This window comes from Bison bison, unplaced genomic scaffold, assembly GCF_000754665.1.
Source record: "Bison bison bison isolate TAMUID 2011002044 unplaced genomic scaffold, Bison_UMD1.0 scf7180017864084, whole genome shotgun sequence".
NCBI classification, from domain to species: Eukaryota; Metazoa; Chordata; class Mammalia; order Artiodactyla; family Bovidae; genus Bison; species Bison bison.
The window spans coordinates 97528-116571 of record NW_011494656.1 but is presented as its reverse complement, the minus strand read 5'-3'; the positions used below and the strand labels follow the sequence as shown (position 1 = coordinate 116571).

Below are 19044 nucleotides of genomic sequence, written 5' to 3'. Positions count from 1 at the left end.
GCATCACCAACTCAGTGGACATGAGTTTGAGTAAACTCCAGGAGTTGGTAATGGACAGGGAGGCCTGGTGTGCTGCAGTCCATGGGGTTGCAAAGAGTCGGACACAACTGAGTGACTGAACTGAACTGAAGGGTCTTACTATTAATTTTCTGCGTTGTACTTACATTTTTCATTATTTCAGTAAAAGTAGAAGATATTCTGAATTTTAAGTTACTGTATGCTATATTGCTTTTAAGTTAGTATATGCTAAATTACTTTCCAAATGTACCTGATAAATCTAAATGAGTACTTTAATTATTTTCAATGAAAGACCTACAAAAGAAGTATAGGAAACCCACTGCACACCTATTACATCCTGAATAACTTCAAGGGAAAACATTTTTGGTTATATCACAAGGTCATCTTTTCCAATTCTGGGCAGAAATTTTAAAAACTCTACCAACAGGAACATCTAACCTCCTTTTACAGGAACAGACTCAAATCATCATGATTGTAGTTTTTAAAATGAAGTTAAAATTTTCCACTTCAAATTAATTCTGTCCTTATAAAGTAAAAATTTCCCATTCATTTGTAATAAAAGTTCATTCAGTGGGGTTCAAACATAATGTTTCTGACTTTTTTAACATCTCAAAAGTTCTAGGAGCTAATTTTACTTCACATCAAATCACTTACAAATTTGGTAGCAACTGTCAACCTTAATATACTACATGAGTTTTCATTGTAATAACCCACATCTTTCTTAAATAAATTTTCAAGTTTCATAAAATTATTGATCTGTCTAAGCCACTTAGGGGGCTTCCCTGATAGCTCAGCTGGTAAAGAATTCACCTGGAATGCAGGAGACCCCGGTTCGATTCCTGAGTCAGGAAGATCTCCTGGAGAAGGGATAGGCTACCCACTCCAGTATTCTTGGGCTTCCCTTGTGGCTCAGCTGGTAAAGAATCTGCCTGCAATGTGGGAGACCTGGGCTCAATCCCTGGGTTGGGAAGATGCCCTGGAAGGGAACCGCTACCCACTCCAGTATTCTGGCCTGAAGAATCCCATGGAGAGAGGAGCCTGGCAGGCTACAGTCCATGGGGTCCCAAATAGTTGGACACCACTGAGCAACTTTCACCTTCAAACCAGTTCACCTGGTTTTTAACATGGTTTCGCAATCTCTGATGGACTCTTCTATTCCAAGAGGAAAATCAAAGGAAAAAGTGGTTCTATAACATACTATGTACCTAATCCCATTAATATCTTTAAAAAAAAATCTTTACCAAGTTGGCTACTGTGGCCCTACCATCATGCCATTAAGAAATGAATATGCTGTTTATGTGGGGTTTCCCCAGTGGCTCAGCAGTAAAAAAAAAAAAAATGGCCTGCTATGCAGGAGACAGAGGAGACACAGGTTCGATCCCTGGGTCAGGAAGATACTCTGGAGGAGGAAATGGCAACCCACTCCAGTATTCCTGCCTGGAAAATCGACTAAGCATACACGCAAAGCTCTTTATACACCCAGTCTCCATTCTCTCTACTCTTTTTCTCCCAGGACGTTGATCACCCTGATTCCATCTACAACCTCTTCTCTTGTTTCGTACATCCACAGTTCACACGTCCAGTGACTCATCCTATATTTCTGTATCTCTCTTGGAGTATTTATCCATTTTGGTGGTGATTATCTCCTTCACTAACTGATAAGCCCCTTACAGATTAGAACCAGGTCCTATATATTTCCCAGCACAGTGCCCTCAGAGTAGGATAGATATATGTGTTGACAGATAAATGAAAGAGGGAATGAACAAATGAATGCGATTCTAGTACATATTCTATTAAATAAAACACATATAATATCAGTATACAATTGTAACTGAGACACAGAAAAGTGATTTCTGAAAATTATACAACAGTAAATAATAAATAAAGCATCTTTAAAAATCCTTAGGAGACGTCTGTTGCTCAAACTTGGATAATAGACTTCAATCTCATTAAGATGCTGCTTCCTCATTGGTTTATGACGACATATGAGTTCAATTTCCTGTCCCTTCAACAATGCTGGTTTCTCTTCTGGGTGCAAGCAGATGTATCTGACTCCTCGATCAACAGAGTCACCGTCCCAAGGAACATGGGTAAGTGTAAGATTAAAAAATAAAAATTTAAGTACCTAACATACTTTTGAATGGTTGTCAGTGATATTTGCAACATTTGGCCAGTTTAGACTGTATAAATGTGATACTACAAGACAGGGAGACATGGGGATGACATATGGTCTCTCTACTTAGAGTGGTAATAAAGGATGTCAAAATCTTCGTGTAAAAGAGTTAGGTAAAACTGTTAAAACATGAAAGGGGAATGTTTATGCTCTATTTCCTCTACAGGAAACGGTATACCGACAAACTGAAAATTAAGTGGTTAGGAAGAAACAAGCAAACCCCTGGCTATAGAGCTATGTAGCACCACTTTTTCACCAACATAGTGGTCTACTGGTAAGTTTTTATACCATCAGAAATAATGTGAAATTTGAAAATGATATTTCCAATATGAATGTTTCCCACATTATTAGTAAAATTGAAAATAATATTTCCAGTATTAATTAATAACTTAATAGGTGACTATCACTTGTCTGACACATAGGAGTCTTAATAAGTAGCTATTCAACTGGTAAGTGAAGGCAAAGGTTTCCTGCGGCGGCTGCTGCTGCTGCTGCTAAGTCGCTTCAGTCGTGTCCAACTCTGTGCGACCCCAGAGATGGCAGCCCACGTTTTATCTTCAGATCATTGTCATCAATGGTCTGTATTGTTTTAGAAGCTGTGGATTATATTCTTTAGGCGTTAGGTAGAAATTAAAGTCAGAATCAAAACCTTAACCCAAATTTCTCAGCACTGGATCTAAAAGCAATTTTCTCAAAATATGATTAAAGTAGTGAAAACAATATCTGAAAAGCAGCATGAATGATAAGAACTATGGGTTCCATTTTAATCTGAGATTCACACAAATTAATTTAACAGCACCATCTTCCGAGTTTGGTATGACATGTGAAATGTTATTATGTAAATTTCACTCTGAGTGCCTCTGGCTTCTCTGCTATGCTCTGGATAGCTGGCCAAAGATGATGTCCATTCAGGAGATGTAGGAGAGATCACAGACTACCAGCCTTGTTGGGCTTCCCTAGTGGCTCAGTGGTAAAGAACTCAGCTGCCAATGCACGAGACGCAAGTTCAGTCCCTAGGTCAGGAAGAACCTTTGGAAGAGGAAAGGACAGCTCACCCCAGCGTCCTTGCCTGGGAAATCCCACGGACAGAGGAGCCTGGCGGGCACCAGTAGTCCATGGGGTCTCAAAGGAGTCGGACACAGCTTAGCGACTGACAAAACAGTGTTGTCATTAGAACAGTATCAGTTCACGTGTAGTACAGGCTTACCATGTTCTTAGTACTGGGCTTCACGTGTCATCTCGTTCAGTCCTCACAAGAACTCTGTAAAATGGTTGCTGAGTGACACCTGTGAAAACTGAAACAGATAAACACACACGTGGTCACAAGTCCCCCAAGAACTGCTGAGAGCCTTTGAGTTTCCAGAGCCCACACAACGTAACCACAAGCCTCCGTCACCACCGTCTCTGTGCTCCCACCCAGAAGGCTCCAGAAGGCTTCAGGACCTGCTTCATCAATCCATGTAGTCTTGCGGCTGTTTAGCTAAGGCAGCAAATGTTTCTGCAAAGAAAGAAACGTATTCCGTTGAAAATTTTGTAAGTCGTCTCAAAATCATTTTTTTCCAATTGATCCTTCTTATCTTTTTTTCAAGATGCGTTTATCTTTGGCTGCGCTGGGTCTTTGTTGCCGCGCACCGGCTTTTCGTAAATGGGGCGAACCCGGGGCTGCTCTCCAGGTGTGGAGCGTGGGCTTCGCATGGAGGGCGCTTCTCTTGCTGGGGAGCACCGGCACTCGGTGCGTGGGCTTCAGTAGTTGCGGTGCGCAGGCTTAGTTGCCTCTCGGAAGTGCGTCATCTTCCCCGGACTAGGGACCGAAGCTGGGTCCCCCGGCATCTGTAGGCAGATTCTTAAACCACTGGACCACCAGGGAAGAGCTCCTTTAAAAAAAAAAAAGAGATGCTTATTTGCTGAGTACCATGGACAAAGGAGGAAGGGGTCCCTTCCTGCCCATCACCCAGCCCCCAGTCCCGCTTCTAAGGAAGAATATTTTCATGGTTTAAATTTCTTCCCCAGATCCGTAAGCCTGGTCATGGATGTAACGTGTAACCATGAAAATTCCATCCTTGGTAGCTTATTATATTCTGGCCATCTTGGACATTTTCCTTCTCCTCTTATGTTCTTCAGAAGTCTCTTTAATGAGGATTGTGGGGGCCAGTGGTCTCAGTGGTAGTTTCTCTTCAAACATCCTTACTTGTGCTCTCATTTTAGAATTTAGTTCTGTTGAGTAGGCTATTAAAGGATGACATTTTTTCATAGCAATTTGGAAATATCAATCCATTGCCTTCTGGTTTCTGTTATCATTGCTGTTGAAAAGGTCTTGGTTGAAATTTCATCCTTAATAGGTAATTCGTTTTTTCTCCCTGGCTCTTTTTTTTTTTTTTCTTAGTCTTTGGTGATCTGAAGCTTGACTGCAAGGCATCTAAGAAGAGATTTCCATCTCTGTTTGTTTCTAATCTTATTTGGGATTTGCTGAGCTTCATAATCTGAGGATGCCTTGTCCTGCATCACTTTCAGACGTCTTTTACTCAGCATCTTTTCTAACATCGCCTTTCCCCTACTTTCTTCTGTCCTTCAGGAACTTCAGTTATACATACGCTGACCTTTTCACTTTATCCTCCTTATCTCTGTGGTATGGTATTTTCACATCTCTTTAACACTCTGATAATTTTGTGTGAATTCTTTAGCTCTACCTTGCAACATACTAATTTTCTCTTCAACTGGAGTTGGTCAGTTGGTTAGTCCCCGTGTTGAGTTTTAAGTATTAAGTTTTAAGTTTTTTATTTCTGAAAAGACTCTTTCGATCTTTTATATGCTTAGTTATCTTGCATTGTCTCTGGATCCTTTATTCATATGTTCAGATTCCTTCTTTTATTTCTTTAACATATTGGGCATGCTTTTTTTGTGTTGTATATCTATTAATTTCATCTCTAAGGCTTTTGCGGATCCAGGTCTCTTCTTTCCCGTTTGTTTGCTGAATCTCACACATAGTAGCTAACTTCTGTCTGTGTCTGTTTTCTCTCCGTGTGGTAGCAGGATGTATGCTCTTTTTATCAATTTTTAAAATTGAGTCTCTTTGTGTGTGTGTGTGGACAGAGGGCATTTTAATCAGCTCATATTTGTTAGAACCCTATCTGTGAGAATTCTTGAAAGCCTGGGTCAAGGGCGCTCTCCTCAAGGTATGATTTCTATTCGCTTCTTCCAGGACCTTAGTACACTCACTTTTCCATCTGGTAAGCCTTTGTTTTAGGTGAATTCATTTTCAAATTACTTAAGTTACAGCTTTGTTTTGCGTCTATAAATTGCCTTTTATATGTGAGGAAAGGAGTAGAATCATAGCATTTCTTAGGAAGGCATGTATGCTCCACCCGCAGGAAATCCAGGTGTTGGCGTCAAGATTCTTTACATCTCGTCGCACACAGCCTTTTGATTCCACTTTTTAACCTTAACCACAACATAACCCATATGTGAAAAAAAATGCACGTATCCAAGCTTACCGCCTGATGCATTTTTACGAACTTGTTCAAGCTTGTTACAAGCTTGTTCATGTGCTGCGGTGCTGGGCTCAGTCGCTCAGTCACGTCTGGCTCTTTGCGACCCCGTGGCTGTAGCCCGAGGTTGCTCATAGCAACACTCACATCAAGAAAGAGAAGGCCTCTCGGTTCTCAGAAGTCCTCCCGGCACCCTCTTCCTGTCATCACCCAGCCCCTCCCCAAAGGCCACTGCCACCTGACTCCTCTTCGTCAGTTTTTCCCAACAGCTAAACGTTCGACACGACATTCTACATGGCTGCTTGCAGCAAGGCAGATGGGCTTTGTTGAGAAGAAAGGGACTGCACGAGGTTCCTTCCCACTTCCAGTGGGTCTAGCTTACATTTTCTTTATCACCACATTATGAGTGGTGACACATAATTCATTTCAACTTTAAAGCAATTCACAGATGGTCCCTGATCTAAACAATAGACCCTTCAAAATTCAGCCTCCTAACTCAAAGAATTTTTTTTTTTCACAGTGGTAGCAGGATATTTGCTCGGTTTTAGCTATCTATTCCTAAAAGCAAATACAGGAAAATGAAAGCCTAATTAAAATGTGTTGCCTCGTAAATTACTGAAAAGGAACACTTTTAACCTTCGGAAGAAAACGTGTTGACAAATATAAGGGAACATAAAGACGTGCTGTCGCTGAGTGTGAGACGTGACGTGAGATGATCGTTCTCACGTGTTTATTTGAAATCCACGCAGTTTAATAGAGAATATAAAAGTAAAGCCTTCTGGAAAGTTTAGGGTTATTTTATATCTAGTTTGCAGAAATTATTATGATGTCATTTTCTTTAATTAGAAGAGTCATTATAGCTGAAAGACCCAAACCCTAAAAACACTTCAGATTTCTAAAGTATTTTTATATAAAGGCAGAAGACAAAGTAGTTAAGAGTCAAGAGACTTCAGAATCACAACCTAGGATTGCAGCCAAGTTCTACGAAGAGCAGACAGGTGATTGGGGGCTAATTGCCTGATACGTTGCTCAATTCTTCTTTGTAATACATAATTGTAATAAACAGCAGAGTTGTAAAACATGTATTATAACAAATATACATGCCATTAACATGGAGTCCAGCATGCAGAAAGCCCTCAATAGATGGGGAGCTATCCTCATTTCTGAAAGCACAGCTTAACACTACCCGGTTCTTAATCGGACAATATGGACCCTTTGTGCCTGCCTTTTTCCATCCGTCTGCATTGTTTCTGAACTTCAGCTGCATCATTGCTTGTAACAGTAATTTGTTCCTTTTACTGATGTATAGATTTTTTGTTGTTTTTCAGTTGCTCAGTCGTGTCTGACTCTTAGCGACCCCATGGACTGCAGCATTCCAGGCTTCCCTGTCCTTCACCATCTCCCAGAGCTTGCACAAACTCATGTCCATTGAGTCGATGATATCCAACCATCTCATCCTCTGTCGCCCCCTTCTCCTCCTGCCCTCAATCTTTCCCAGCATCAGGGTCTTTTCCAATCAGTCAGCTCTTCATTTCAGGTAGCTAAAGTATTGGAGCTTCAGCTTCAGCATCAGTCCTTCCAATGAATATTCAGAATTGATTTCCTTTAGGATGGACTGGTTTGATCCTTTTGCTGTCCAAGGGACTCTCAAAAGTCTTCTCCAGCATGATGGTTCAAAAGTATCTTTTCTATTGCTATTAGGCATTCCAGTTGGGGGATATTACGAATAAAGCTACTGTGAACATTCTAATTCTACCACATGTGTCTTGGGAACCACATGTTATGTCTTACTGTTGAGCACATACCTAGAAGTAGAGTTGCTGAACCATAAGATTTGCATAAGAGCCAAAGAGTTTTCCACCCAACCGTATATGAGAGTTCCAGATGCTCTACGTCATCAAGACTTGGTATTAATATTTGCTCTTTTTCATTTCATTTATTCTGGTGAATGCGTAGTTGTGTCTCACTGTGGTTTTAGTCTGTAGTTCCCTAATGACTAATGAGGCTGAGCACATAGATCCAGTATTGAGTCACTGTTGACCTTAAGTTTTCAGAACAAAACTAATAGTGTAGTCTCCCCGTTCCCAAGTGAGGACCAACCAGAGGCCATGGATAGATATGGGGCTTTTTCTGAGAATTCCTCAAAGAAATAATGCTAAGACAGGGAACTTGCCAACTTACCCTGCGGTCTACACATACGTGTGAAGTGTGTTTTTAGCGTCTTTATTTTGAGGGCAGAGGCTCCTGGACCTCAGCAGGTGTCGGATGACCGAGCGCCACTTGCTACCTGCGCAGGCCCACACTCTGTCCCTGGTTCTCTGCCGTCAAAATTAGTTCCTCCAGACCCACATACGCCTTAGGGTACCCAGACCACTTACCTCTCTGATCTTAGCTCTTGCTCCCCTTTTCCCTCTCTGGCAGGATTCCCTATTGATCTGAAAGGATTTGAGTCATATTTTTAGGTGTGGAAACACTAGGTGATTTCAGGAATTGTAGTTCTCTGTTTTGTGCTGTGATCTACACTCCGGGCTCTGGACCTGGTTCACTCTCTGGCTTACTCAGGAAGAGGGCATGACTTCCTTTCCCAGCGTGGTGACCCCACAGAGCTTTCTGTGAATATCCCCTCAGATAAATCAGCCGAAGCACCAGCAGACCTCACTACTTCCCTGTTCTAGTGTGGAGAGGAGGATGGCTTCTCTCTTTCTTGCGCTTTTCGTTCTGCAGATGTTGAATCTACAACATCAGACCTTTTTAGAAAACTAGACTTGTAAGCAATCAGATATAAATGGTAGAAACTGAAGATCACAAGATATTACCCAGAATCGAGAACATTCTGCCCTGTCTTTCACAAGAGTATGAGAATGATAAAGTAAATTAGCCTACAAAGAAAGGAAAGGAAAAACAAATGAGGTAGTGTGGCTTAATTATTTATGAAGGCTCAACAAGCTGCTATATTTTCAAATGCTTCACTTTATCAAACCTCTTATGACAATTTTTTCTTGGCTCATAAGCTTATTTTGAAAATAAGTGCCTTATACAGAGATTGCATATGAAATTAAAAACTTGAAATGCTGTAATCACACAGTTTACCATACACTCAAAAGCATTTACTGATTACAAATAAATAACTGAATTTGCCATCTTTTTTTAAAAATTAGCTTCTAAAATGACTTTTGACTTTAATTTTGCATTCTTAGATTATGTCCAGTGGGAAACATAATTCCTTCTAACCCAGCATCCTTTGAATAATTTTTATTTGAAATAAGTCAAATATCTCAGCTTGATTTCATTTACTGAAGTCTGCTAGACCATTTCCCCTTTTTAAACACCTTCAGTGTATGAAATTTAATGCATTTTGATATCCTCAATAAATGAAATAAAATAAGATTCTTTCAAAAATGATGATGTCTCTTTTAAACATCCAAACTATTCTAGTTTGTTTTTCATTACAGAAACAAAAGCATTTTAAAAAGAGATGCCATCCTCTGTGAAAATGAAACCTTGTATATTCACGTTTGCACCAATCTCCTCTGAGTTTTGCGAAGAAAACTAAACTGAAGAACAGCACTCTATGAAAACTGGTGGATAAGCTAGTTCATCCTCCAGAGCTCTTCGTCAGCCTTCCTTGATAGTAAGTGCTTGGACTCCTGCACCTTAAAATCAACTGATTCCTTTTGTAACTGCCAGGAGCCTGAACCCTGACCTCCACCCACCGATACCTGTGTGAAAATTGACCTCCATTCATCTTTAAGACCACCAATGAACCAATCAGGACATTTGAAAGCAAAGGAAGACTGACACAGTCTTAGCAAAAGAGAATTAGGTGTTGAAAGCAAATCACCAGGAGGCAAGACTCAGTTTGCTATTTCCTGTCTGGGAACAAATGTAATCGGCCCCTTAAAAAGAAGCAATGAACAGCACATGTATTGACGAGCAGCATGACTTGGAGCACTACTTGTTTCCCGTTGTTTATGTCTTTGTGGTAATAGTCAGCATTCCAGCCAACATCGGTTCTCTCTGTGTGTCTTTTCTGCAGGCAAAGCAAGAAAACGAATTAGGCATTTACCTCTTCAGTTTATCCCTCTCGGACCTGCTCTACGCCTCAACTCTTCCTCTGTGGATCAATTATACTTGGAATAGAGACAATTGGACGTTCTCTCCTGCCTTGTGCAAAGGGAGTGCTTTTTTCATGTACCTGAACTTTTACAGCAGCACAGCTTTCCTCACCTGCATCTCGATTGATCGGTATTTGGCAGTGGTCTACCCTCTGAGGTTCTTTTTCCTAAGGTCAAGAAAATGTGCATTCATGGTCAGCCTCACCATCTGGGTTTTGGAAACCATCCTCAATGCTGTCATTCTGTGGGAAGACGAAACAGCTGTCGAATATTGTGACGCCAAGAAGTCTAACTTTACTTTATGCTATGACAAATATCCTTTGGAGAACTGGCAAATCAGGTTTAACTTTGCTAGGACGTGTATAGGTTATGTGATACCTCTGGTCGTTATAATGACTTGCAACAAGAAAGTTTACCAAGCTGTGCGGCAAAATCAAGCCACGGAACACAGGGAAAGGAAGAGAATCATAAAACTACTTATTAGTATCACGTTGACTTTTATCTTGTGTTTTACTCCCTTTCATGTGATGTTGCTGATTCGCAGCATTTTAGAGCATGACATGAACTTAAAAGAACAAGTGTTTGACCATTTCAAGTCTGGGAAGCAAAGTTATAAGATCTACAGAATCACAGTTGCATTAACAAGTTTAAATTGTGTTGCTGACCCAATCCTGTACTGCTTTATAACTGAGATAGGAAGATCAGATATGTGGAATATATTAAAGTTCTTTACTGGGAAGCTTAATAAATCAAAGAGACAAGGAAAAAGTGTACTTTCTGTATCTACCAAAGATACTATAGAATTAGAAATCCTGGAATAGAACCAAGGTATATGTTTTTTATTTTATTTTTTAATATAAATTTATTTATTTTAATTGGAGGCTAATTACAATATTGTATTGGTTTTGCCATACATCAACATGAATCCACCACAGGTATACACGTGTTCCCCATCCCGAACCCTCCTCCCACCTCCTTCCCCATGCCATCCCTCTGGGTCGTCCCAGTGCACCAGCCCCACGCATCCTGTATTCTGCATCGAACCTGGACTGGCGATTCGTTTCATATATGATATTATACCTGTTTCAATGCCATTCTCCCAAATCATCCCACCCTCTCCCTCTCCCACAGAGTCCAAAAGACTGTTCTATATATCTGTGTCTCTTTTGCTGTCTCACATACAGGGTTATCGTTACATCTTTCTAAATTTCATATATATGCGTTAGTATACTGTATTGGTGTTTTTCTTTCTGGCTTACTTCACTGTATATAACAGGCTCCAGTTTCATTAATATTAATGATATTATGCCATCGAGATTATATTTTGCAGAGGAAACCTAAACATGTGTTCCCATTGAGGGACAATTTTAATCCTAATGGAAATATTTTTTTAAAAGGTTGTATAGCTCCCTGACTTTTATTAAATGAGAATTAAATAAAACTGAATATTTTCCTAATGACTCGGGGTCATTATTGTTCATGGCAATTGTTTTTGTATCTGTGCTCTAAGCTCTCAGGGAGTAATAGGCTGTATTGGACTGTGCGTTTTTAAAGCGGTGACCATGGGGTATGGTCATGGTGATTTTCCCACTCCTCTGGATTTCAGACCATCATTCCTCCCGATCATATGGACCTGTCTCCAACAACACCTACTAAATACTGCTTCCATCTGTCTCCTTAGTTAACGAATATTTATTGAGCCCATTCTGTGTACCAGGTTTTCTGTTAAGTAGTGAGGTTACAAGAGAAATGATCTAATAAGCTTTTTGAACCTTATACAATCACTAAGTCACTAGCTTGTAAGAGCTCTTTGTAAAAGTAAATTGTCTCTGAGTGAGAGTCTGAAGGCCTCATCCACGATATAAAGGACATGAGCCTTATAAAATTTCCTTCAGCTACTCAGAGAACTTTTTACCTTCTTTAAAATCATTATTTTAAAAAAGTTTGGTTCTTTCAAAATCTGCTGTTGAGTACAGGACGGTTGTATAGGTTTCCCAGGTGGCGCTAGAGGTAAAGAACCCGCCTGCCAAAGCAAGAGATGTAAGAGATGCAGGTTCGATCCCTGCAGGTTCGACTGAGCCCGGTGGGCTACAGTCCATGGGGTCGCACAGAGTCGGACACGACTGAAGCAACTTAGCAAGCAAACATACAGTATGGCTGAAATTACCAGAAGTTCCCTGTCTAGATAAAAAGATATGCTATAGACAAAAAAAGACATTTATTATTTTAAATCTTACATTCAGAGACTTCTTTGGGGCTTTAGAGTATTCAGGAAATCTTGATATATTCTTTTATATTTATATTTTCTCATTATATAAATTACTTTGCCAAGTTTTAAGTAGGTATCATTTTTCTTCTTAACTGAAGTGTTTTTTAAGAATTTTAAACATTTTCTTATCCTATTCTTCCCTCTTCTTTCTCTGTCTTATCTGTTTCTTCTAGTACCCAAAATTGATCAGCTAGCAAATGTCTTGGTATCATTTGTGTCTTCACAGTAGAAAAAAAAATCCAATAACAAAAAAGACTAACAATTAACTTCTAGATATACACTGAAAAAAACCAGATAGTGCCCAAACTGACTCCATCTTCTGTTAAAGTTGTCCATGATTGTTTGGGTGCACAAGAGAAAACCACCTTGCTTTGAAGCCTCAGGTGCTTTCTCTGATCTTTGCACTTTTTTGATCAGAAAGTTTCTGGAAAATTAGTAGATTGTTTCTGGGCACGATGAGATACATTTATGAATCCTTAAAGGTCAAAGATACATGAATGAAATGAAGAGTAACTAAAAGAGTTTGGGCTGCTTCATTCATTCTTGATAAATTATTGGCAGCCCATACATTGAACATGTGTTAAAGTAAAAGATCCAGGAAATCTTGCCCACATTTGGAAATTCAGACCTAGATTGTCTTGTCCAAGATCACACAGTTCATTGGAAGCAGCTGTAATTCAGTTGCTAAGTCATGTCAGACTCTGTGACCCCATGGACTGCAGCACACCAGGCTTCCCTGTCCTTCACTATCTCCTGGAGCTTGCTCAAACTCATGTCCATCGAGTCGGTGATGCCATCCAACCATCTCATCCTCTGTTGTCCCCTTCTCCTCCTGCGTTCAATCTTTCTCAGCATCAGGGTCTTTTCCAGTGAGTTGACTCTTCACATCAAATGGCCAAAGTATTGGAGCTTCAGCTTCAGCATCAGTACTTCCAATGAATATTCAGGCTTGATTTCCTTTAGGATTGACTGGTTTGATTTCCTTGCTATCCAGAGTCCTGTCTTGAAGCCCTAGAACCCCAAATTCACTTCAGTTGCTTTTCCTCCTTTGTGTTTTTTTAAAAACATACCATTTCATTTTTATTGTTTATTTTTACTGAAGTATAGTTGATTTGCAATGTTATTAATTCCTACTATACAGCAAAGTGATTCTGTAATACTTGTACATATATATACGCTATTTTTCAAATATTTTTCATTATGGTTTATCATAGCATTTTTTTAATTAGAGGATAATTGCTTTACAATGTTGTGTTAGTTTCGGCTGAAGAACAATGTGAATCAGATATACATATATCCCCTCCCTCTATATCTACTATATCTTTCTTTAGGGATGCAAAAGGCATATACACATGGAGAGTAGTTCAGGATAGTCGTTGGATTTAGACCAGAATAAGGAGAAAACAAGAGTTATTTCATGAATCAATACCTTTGGAAATAAATCATACAGATAGTAATTAAGCTGATCTGTTAAAGAGAACTGATTAGAAATTGACCTCAGTTGGTTATATCAAAAGAAACGGCAAATAAAAATTTGTGGCCCCCTTAGAATGTTCTACTTAATGATTAACAACAAAACCACTAATTTAACATGTTATGAGATAAGTTCCAAAGTAAATCAGGCTGTCAAAACCTTTGAGCGGGGCCAACCATGGAGAACACATTTTAGGAAGATGCTCATATGATTTAGGGCAAAGTCCTCTAGATATCTTGTGGTTCAGCTGGTAAAGAATCTGTCTGCCCTGCAGGAGCCCTGGGTTCAATCTCTGGGTTGGGAAGGTCCCCTGGAGAAAGGAAAGGCTATCCACTCCAGTATTCTGGCCTGGAGAATTCCATGGACTGCATAGTCCATGGGGTCACAAAGAGTCGGACACGACTGAGCGACTTGCACTTTCACTTTCATTCTCATCTTCATCAGGATTAGTGGGCATCCACCCAAGTGACGGAATACCCAACAATGGAAACAGTGACAGACTTTACTTTCTTGGGCTCCAAAATCACTGCAGATGGTGTCTGCAGCCATGAAATTAAAAGATGCTTGCTCCTTTGAAGAAAAGCTATGACCAACCTAGACAGCATATTAGAAAGCAGAGACATTACTTTGTCAACAAAGGTCCATCTAGTCAAGGCTAGGCAATGGCACCCCACTCTAGTACTCTTGCCTGGAAAATCCCATGGATGGAGGAGTCTGGTAGGCTGCAGTCCATGGGGTTGCTAGGAGTTGGACATGACTGAGTGACTTCACTTTCACTTCTCACTTTTGTGCATTGGAGAAGGAAATGGCAACCCACTCCAATGTTCTTGCCTGGAGAATCCCAGGGACGGGGGAGCCTGGTGGGCTGCCGTCTATGGGGTCGCACAGAGTTGGGCACGACTGAAGTGACTTAGCTGCAGTCAAGGCTATGGTTTTTCCAGTAGTCATGTATGGATGTGAGGATTTGACCTTAAAGAAAGCTGAGCACTGAAGAATTGATGCTTTTGAACTGTGGTGTTGGAGAACACTCTTGAGAGTCCCTTGGACTGCGAGGAGATTCAACCAGTCCATCCTAAAGGGAATCAGTCCTGAATATTCATTGGAAGGACTGATGCTGAAGCTGAAACTCCAAAACTTTGGCCACCTAATGCGAAGAACTGACTCATTGGAAAAGATTCTGATGCTGGGAAAGATTGAAGGCAGAAGGAGAAGGGGACGACAGAGGATGAGATGGTTGGATGGCATCACAAACTTGATGAGTCTGAGCAAGCTTCGGCAGTTGGTGATGGACGGAGAAGCTTGGAGTGCTGTAGTCCACGGGTTGCAGAGAATCAGACACAACTGAGCAACTGAACTGACCTGACCCAAGTGATAGTCCCTGGAGGGACTCTAGGGGTACGAATACAGCAACGTGAGCTGGTAAGGGCTGGATCCCACACACCGTGGCCGTGGTTACTTCCTCTAGATGTTTCAGCAAGTCCATTATGATAACCGAAGGAGCTTTGCTGTTGGTTCCACATTCTCAGTAGAGCCTGCTTCTAGGAATTTATAGCTGTGAGGAGATGCAGCTATGGTCATCACCATAAACAGAGAGGCAGAGTCCAGTTTTACTTTGCTTAAATCTTTTATTTTTGTTTCCTTTTTAAAAATATTATTTTTTTATTTGAGTGAACTCAATTAAACGTCTAGGATAGGCTAGTAAAGAGACCGAGAACAGGTTTTTAAAGTCTCCATTTTTTCTGTACCTAGTCTGGGGCAAGCTTCACAGGTGATGTCTAAGTGCTAGTTGCTTAGTCGTGTCTGACTCTTTGTGGCCCCACGGACTGTAGCCCGCCAGGCTCCTCTGTCCATGGGATTCTCCAGGCAAGAATACTGGAGTGGGTAGCCATTCCCTTCTCCAGGGGATCTTCTTGCCCCAGGGGTTGAACCTGGATCTCCTGCATTACAGGTAGATGCTTTACCATCTAAGCCACCACAGGTGAAGAACAAGTTAAAAGACATAAAAAATAACCACCTCATTTTGTTCAAATTACATACCATCACTTCCCCAGGAGCAACCTGAGAAAATCTCCCTTTGCAACCTGATTTATTCCCTTTTTCCAATTTAAGCTAAACATTCTCCCTGAGATAACCATATTTCTAATATTTCATGTTATGATCAAATAAGCAATTATTTGCCAATTACTTCTCTTGACTTTATCCACTTTTAATTAGAAAGTACCTATTTTAAAGTGGAATTTGTAATACATAGCATGTAGGTATTTCGTTTTATAATGTGTCTATCTTCTCCTGGGCCTCTGCTTTCCCAGGCATCACTGTCATCAGTCATTCACGCATGGGGCTTCTGCTCTTTTCTGGTGAAACCCATCCACAGGTTGCTATGGAAACACAGCAGCTATTATAACACCCTGACCCAGGAAGCTCTTTGTGATAAGAGGTGTGTTTGTCTAGGTTCTTCAGGTGACCCTGCTGTGAATCAGAAGTCTGTTCCTACAATAGACAGAACAGCACACAAATAATACACATTCATAGACACACACAAGCAACCCACATCATCTCACAAAAACAAATGGGCAAAAATTTCCTGAGACCTTTCACTCTATTTTTGTACTGTTTTGTAAGAGGTCTAGCGTGCTGCAATCCGTGGGATCACAAAGAGTTAGACACAACTTGGCGACTGAACAACAACCATACCAACAAGGACACATGTGACCTCTTTGCCTTCTGAAATAATGCACATGTGGGTGTTTTATTTCCTTGTTTACTGAATCAGCAGCTGGGAGACATTGCAAAGATTCTTCCCTCCTCTTCCCTCCTCCCATCTTCTTCCTTCAACCCAAAGTGGCTGCCAAGGAGGCCGTGCTAAGGAAACTCGTATACACGTTGTTTCCCTTGCTCTGCTATTCTGAAAATATCCAGGTCTGACTGGGAGCTTTTATTTACATGTCCTGAGCAGAGAGCCTCTGGGGGGAAATAATAGAAGGTCAGTTTAAAAGAAAGCAGGGCTGTCCAGTTTAATTCTCCATTCACAGTGTAAATACCTGATTCAAGTTAAATTTTTTGTCTTTTATTCTTTGGCATTCCACGCGCTTTCTGCGGAGCACGACAGGTTGGTTTTCAGTTGTGTTGGGTGAATGCCCCTTTTGTGCAGGAATTAGCCGACGAAAGCAACACAGGGTCAAACGAGGGTGAAGGGCAGTGATGCGGAAGTTAGAGTCCTCTTCTTCTTCCAAGATCCTTGTTGACATCACTTGTTGCTGGCCAAGAAAATTCACAGAGCATCCCTGTCTGTAGCCAGCAGGTGGTGATCACGTTCTATTCAGGACCTCGTAGCTCACAGCTGCCACTCCCCAAAAGCAGAGAGGAGTTTAGAATGACATTTTTACAACCAAGAAACAAGCAAGATTCCCTGTGAATTGGAAGTGAATGGGGGCAAGTGCTGAAATTCAGTTTGTATTCTTTATTTCTTTGCTTTCTAGAGAGCTTGGTAACCATTAGATAGTTTCGCTTGGTTTGGGTGTCCCTGGTGGCTTAGCTGGGAAACAGACCTGCTGCAAAGACCTGAGTTCAATCCCTGGGTTGGGAAGATTCCCTGGAGAAGGAAATGGCAACCCACTCCAGTGTTCTTGCCTGGAAAACTCCATGGACAGTGGAGCCTGGGGGACTAATGTCCCTGGGGTCACAAAAAGTGGGACACGATGTAACAACAAAGACCAGACCAAATTCCCTGTGTCATTCTAGTTTGTTTTTTGTTTCTTCCAAGCTGGTTAAACTGGTCAGTTTACACCTGAGAGAACACGGACTGAGTTGCATAATTTCTGCACGATTGTGGCAATAACGCTGATGACTTGTTCTAGTTTAGTTATCTTACCCACTGGCCACCTTCCACAGGAAGAGAAACATAACATATGAGCCGGGAGCCGTTTGCAGTTTTGTCTACGGTGATGAAATGAAAGTCAAGATGTAATTCAGTATATGTATGACTTTCCATTTCTAATTTATTATTGTTAGATCTCAGCACTAAAAACTTACATCTGCTATTTTGAATTGTTTAAATCTGTTCTTCCCCAAAGAATAGTAATACAATCATGTTCCAGTTTAACAGCATTTGCATATCATTAAACGTATTATGCCCTATAATTTACTTTTCCTCTGCCTACAATTTTCATAAGCTCTTTATGAAGCACCAGTGGATTTTTACACATTTAAAAACAGATTATGATTCCTCAAATAATGTTACAATTAGGTGTTCAAAAAGCAAGTCAATAAAGGAATAGGCTGGAGAAGCCTCTGTGCCATCGCTCAGGGCGAGCTTTAGAATAAATTATAAATGTCATTATCTAGGAAATGTGTGCTCAATTAATTGCAAAATCAAATACAATCAAGAAATCTCGCTCTGCAGTGACTGGACTTGCCGATGCTGTGAAAAATATTAACTTTGGTTCCCAGAATTTCATTGATCCTTCGTGGAAATGTAATTGAACTTGTAAACATCCTTCTAAAAGGATCCTTTTCAAAATTACTGCAAAATTTCTGGTCTTGGCTCCAAGACTATTGACACTTCCTAACAGATTAACTTGGAAACTCTGAATTCTTTGGATGATTAAATGCATCGAATCAAAAGCCTGCAATAACGGACTAAAAAGTGCCTCTGAAGGAATGTCATAGAGAGACATCCGGCAATCCTGGACGCACGCACAGTGCCAGCTCTGTGACGCTTTCTTAGCGTTTTTAAATACGTATATAGCAAAAAGCCCTCTGTCATACCACCCACCCACCCACAGAAATGACGCTGATGCTAAGGAACGCTACTGTGAACCTCTGGGGCAATGCCTTCCATGCTTGTCTGTCATTTACCCAAGAAGGGAGCTGGGACACCCTGTGCTCCGAAGCACTGCCAGGTGGAAAGGCCTAGCGTCTCCCAGCGCTCACCTGGCTCCCCTTGGGCGAAAAACTTCCCAGCAGGGTCTGGAATAGGCAGGGATTCTTTCTCTTGCTCTACAAACCTTGCCCCGACCCCTAAAAGGGCTGTTGCTAAGGGTGTTCTCTTGATAATCAAACTTGTTTGTTAAGTGAATAAATAATAAGTCAGTCAGTGGAATCAGCTAAAATGGTACAATTTCACTCTCAATCCTAACTCCAGAGTTAGGTTTCTGAAACCCTTAGCACTATTTGTATTTTCAGTTGAAAATTCTTAAGATTATATGGGAAAATAAGGTTAAGGAGAAAGAGTTTTCTTTTAAGAAAGTTTTAATTAATATTTCTTACATTTGTTAAAGTGAAATAGAAACAAATATTAGCAATGATATTTTAAATTGGTTAAAAATAGGAATTATTTGGATTAGCATCTATCATTCTTTGCTCATGATATTTTTCTTTAAATTTATAGTCAGATGTTCATAAATGGACTAAATTTTGTTGCAAACTATGAAATGGCTTGTGTGTCTCTTCTCTCACGTTCAGTGTTACAAAACATTTAGTTAGAACGCCCAGCCCACATACCACCAAGC

General features: G+C 40.6%; 1 protein-coding gene across 3 annotated transcripts in view; it reads left to right on the top strand.

The window, feature by feature from the left end:
- GPR65 (G protein-coupled receptor 65) overlaps nt 1-11248 on the top strand; it is a 24553-nt gene extending 13305 nt beyond the window's left edge. Inside the window, exons 1-3 of one of the 3 annotated variants that reach the window (XM_010837873.1) lie at nt 2025-2108; nt 2358-2465; nt 9129-10666. In XM_010837873.1, coding sequence (XP_010836175.1) covers nt 9587-10612 — 1026 coding nt within the window. In that variant the 5' untranslated portion in view covers nt 2025-2108; nt 2358-2465; nt 9129-9586 and the 3' untranslated portion in view covers nt 10613-10666. Of the gene's footprint in view, nt 1-1924; nt 2109-2357; nt 2466-9128 lie in introns of those variants that run through there. The other 2 variants (XM_010837874.1, XM_010837872.1) reach the window with 2 other exon arrangements.
- The last annotated feature ends 7796 nt before the right edge of the window (nt 11249-19044 follow it).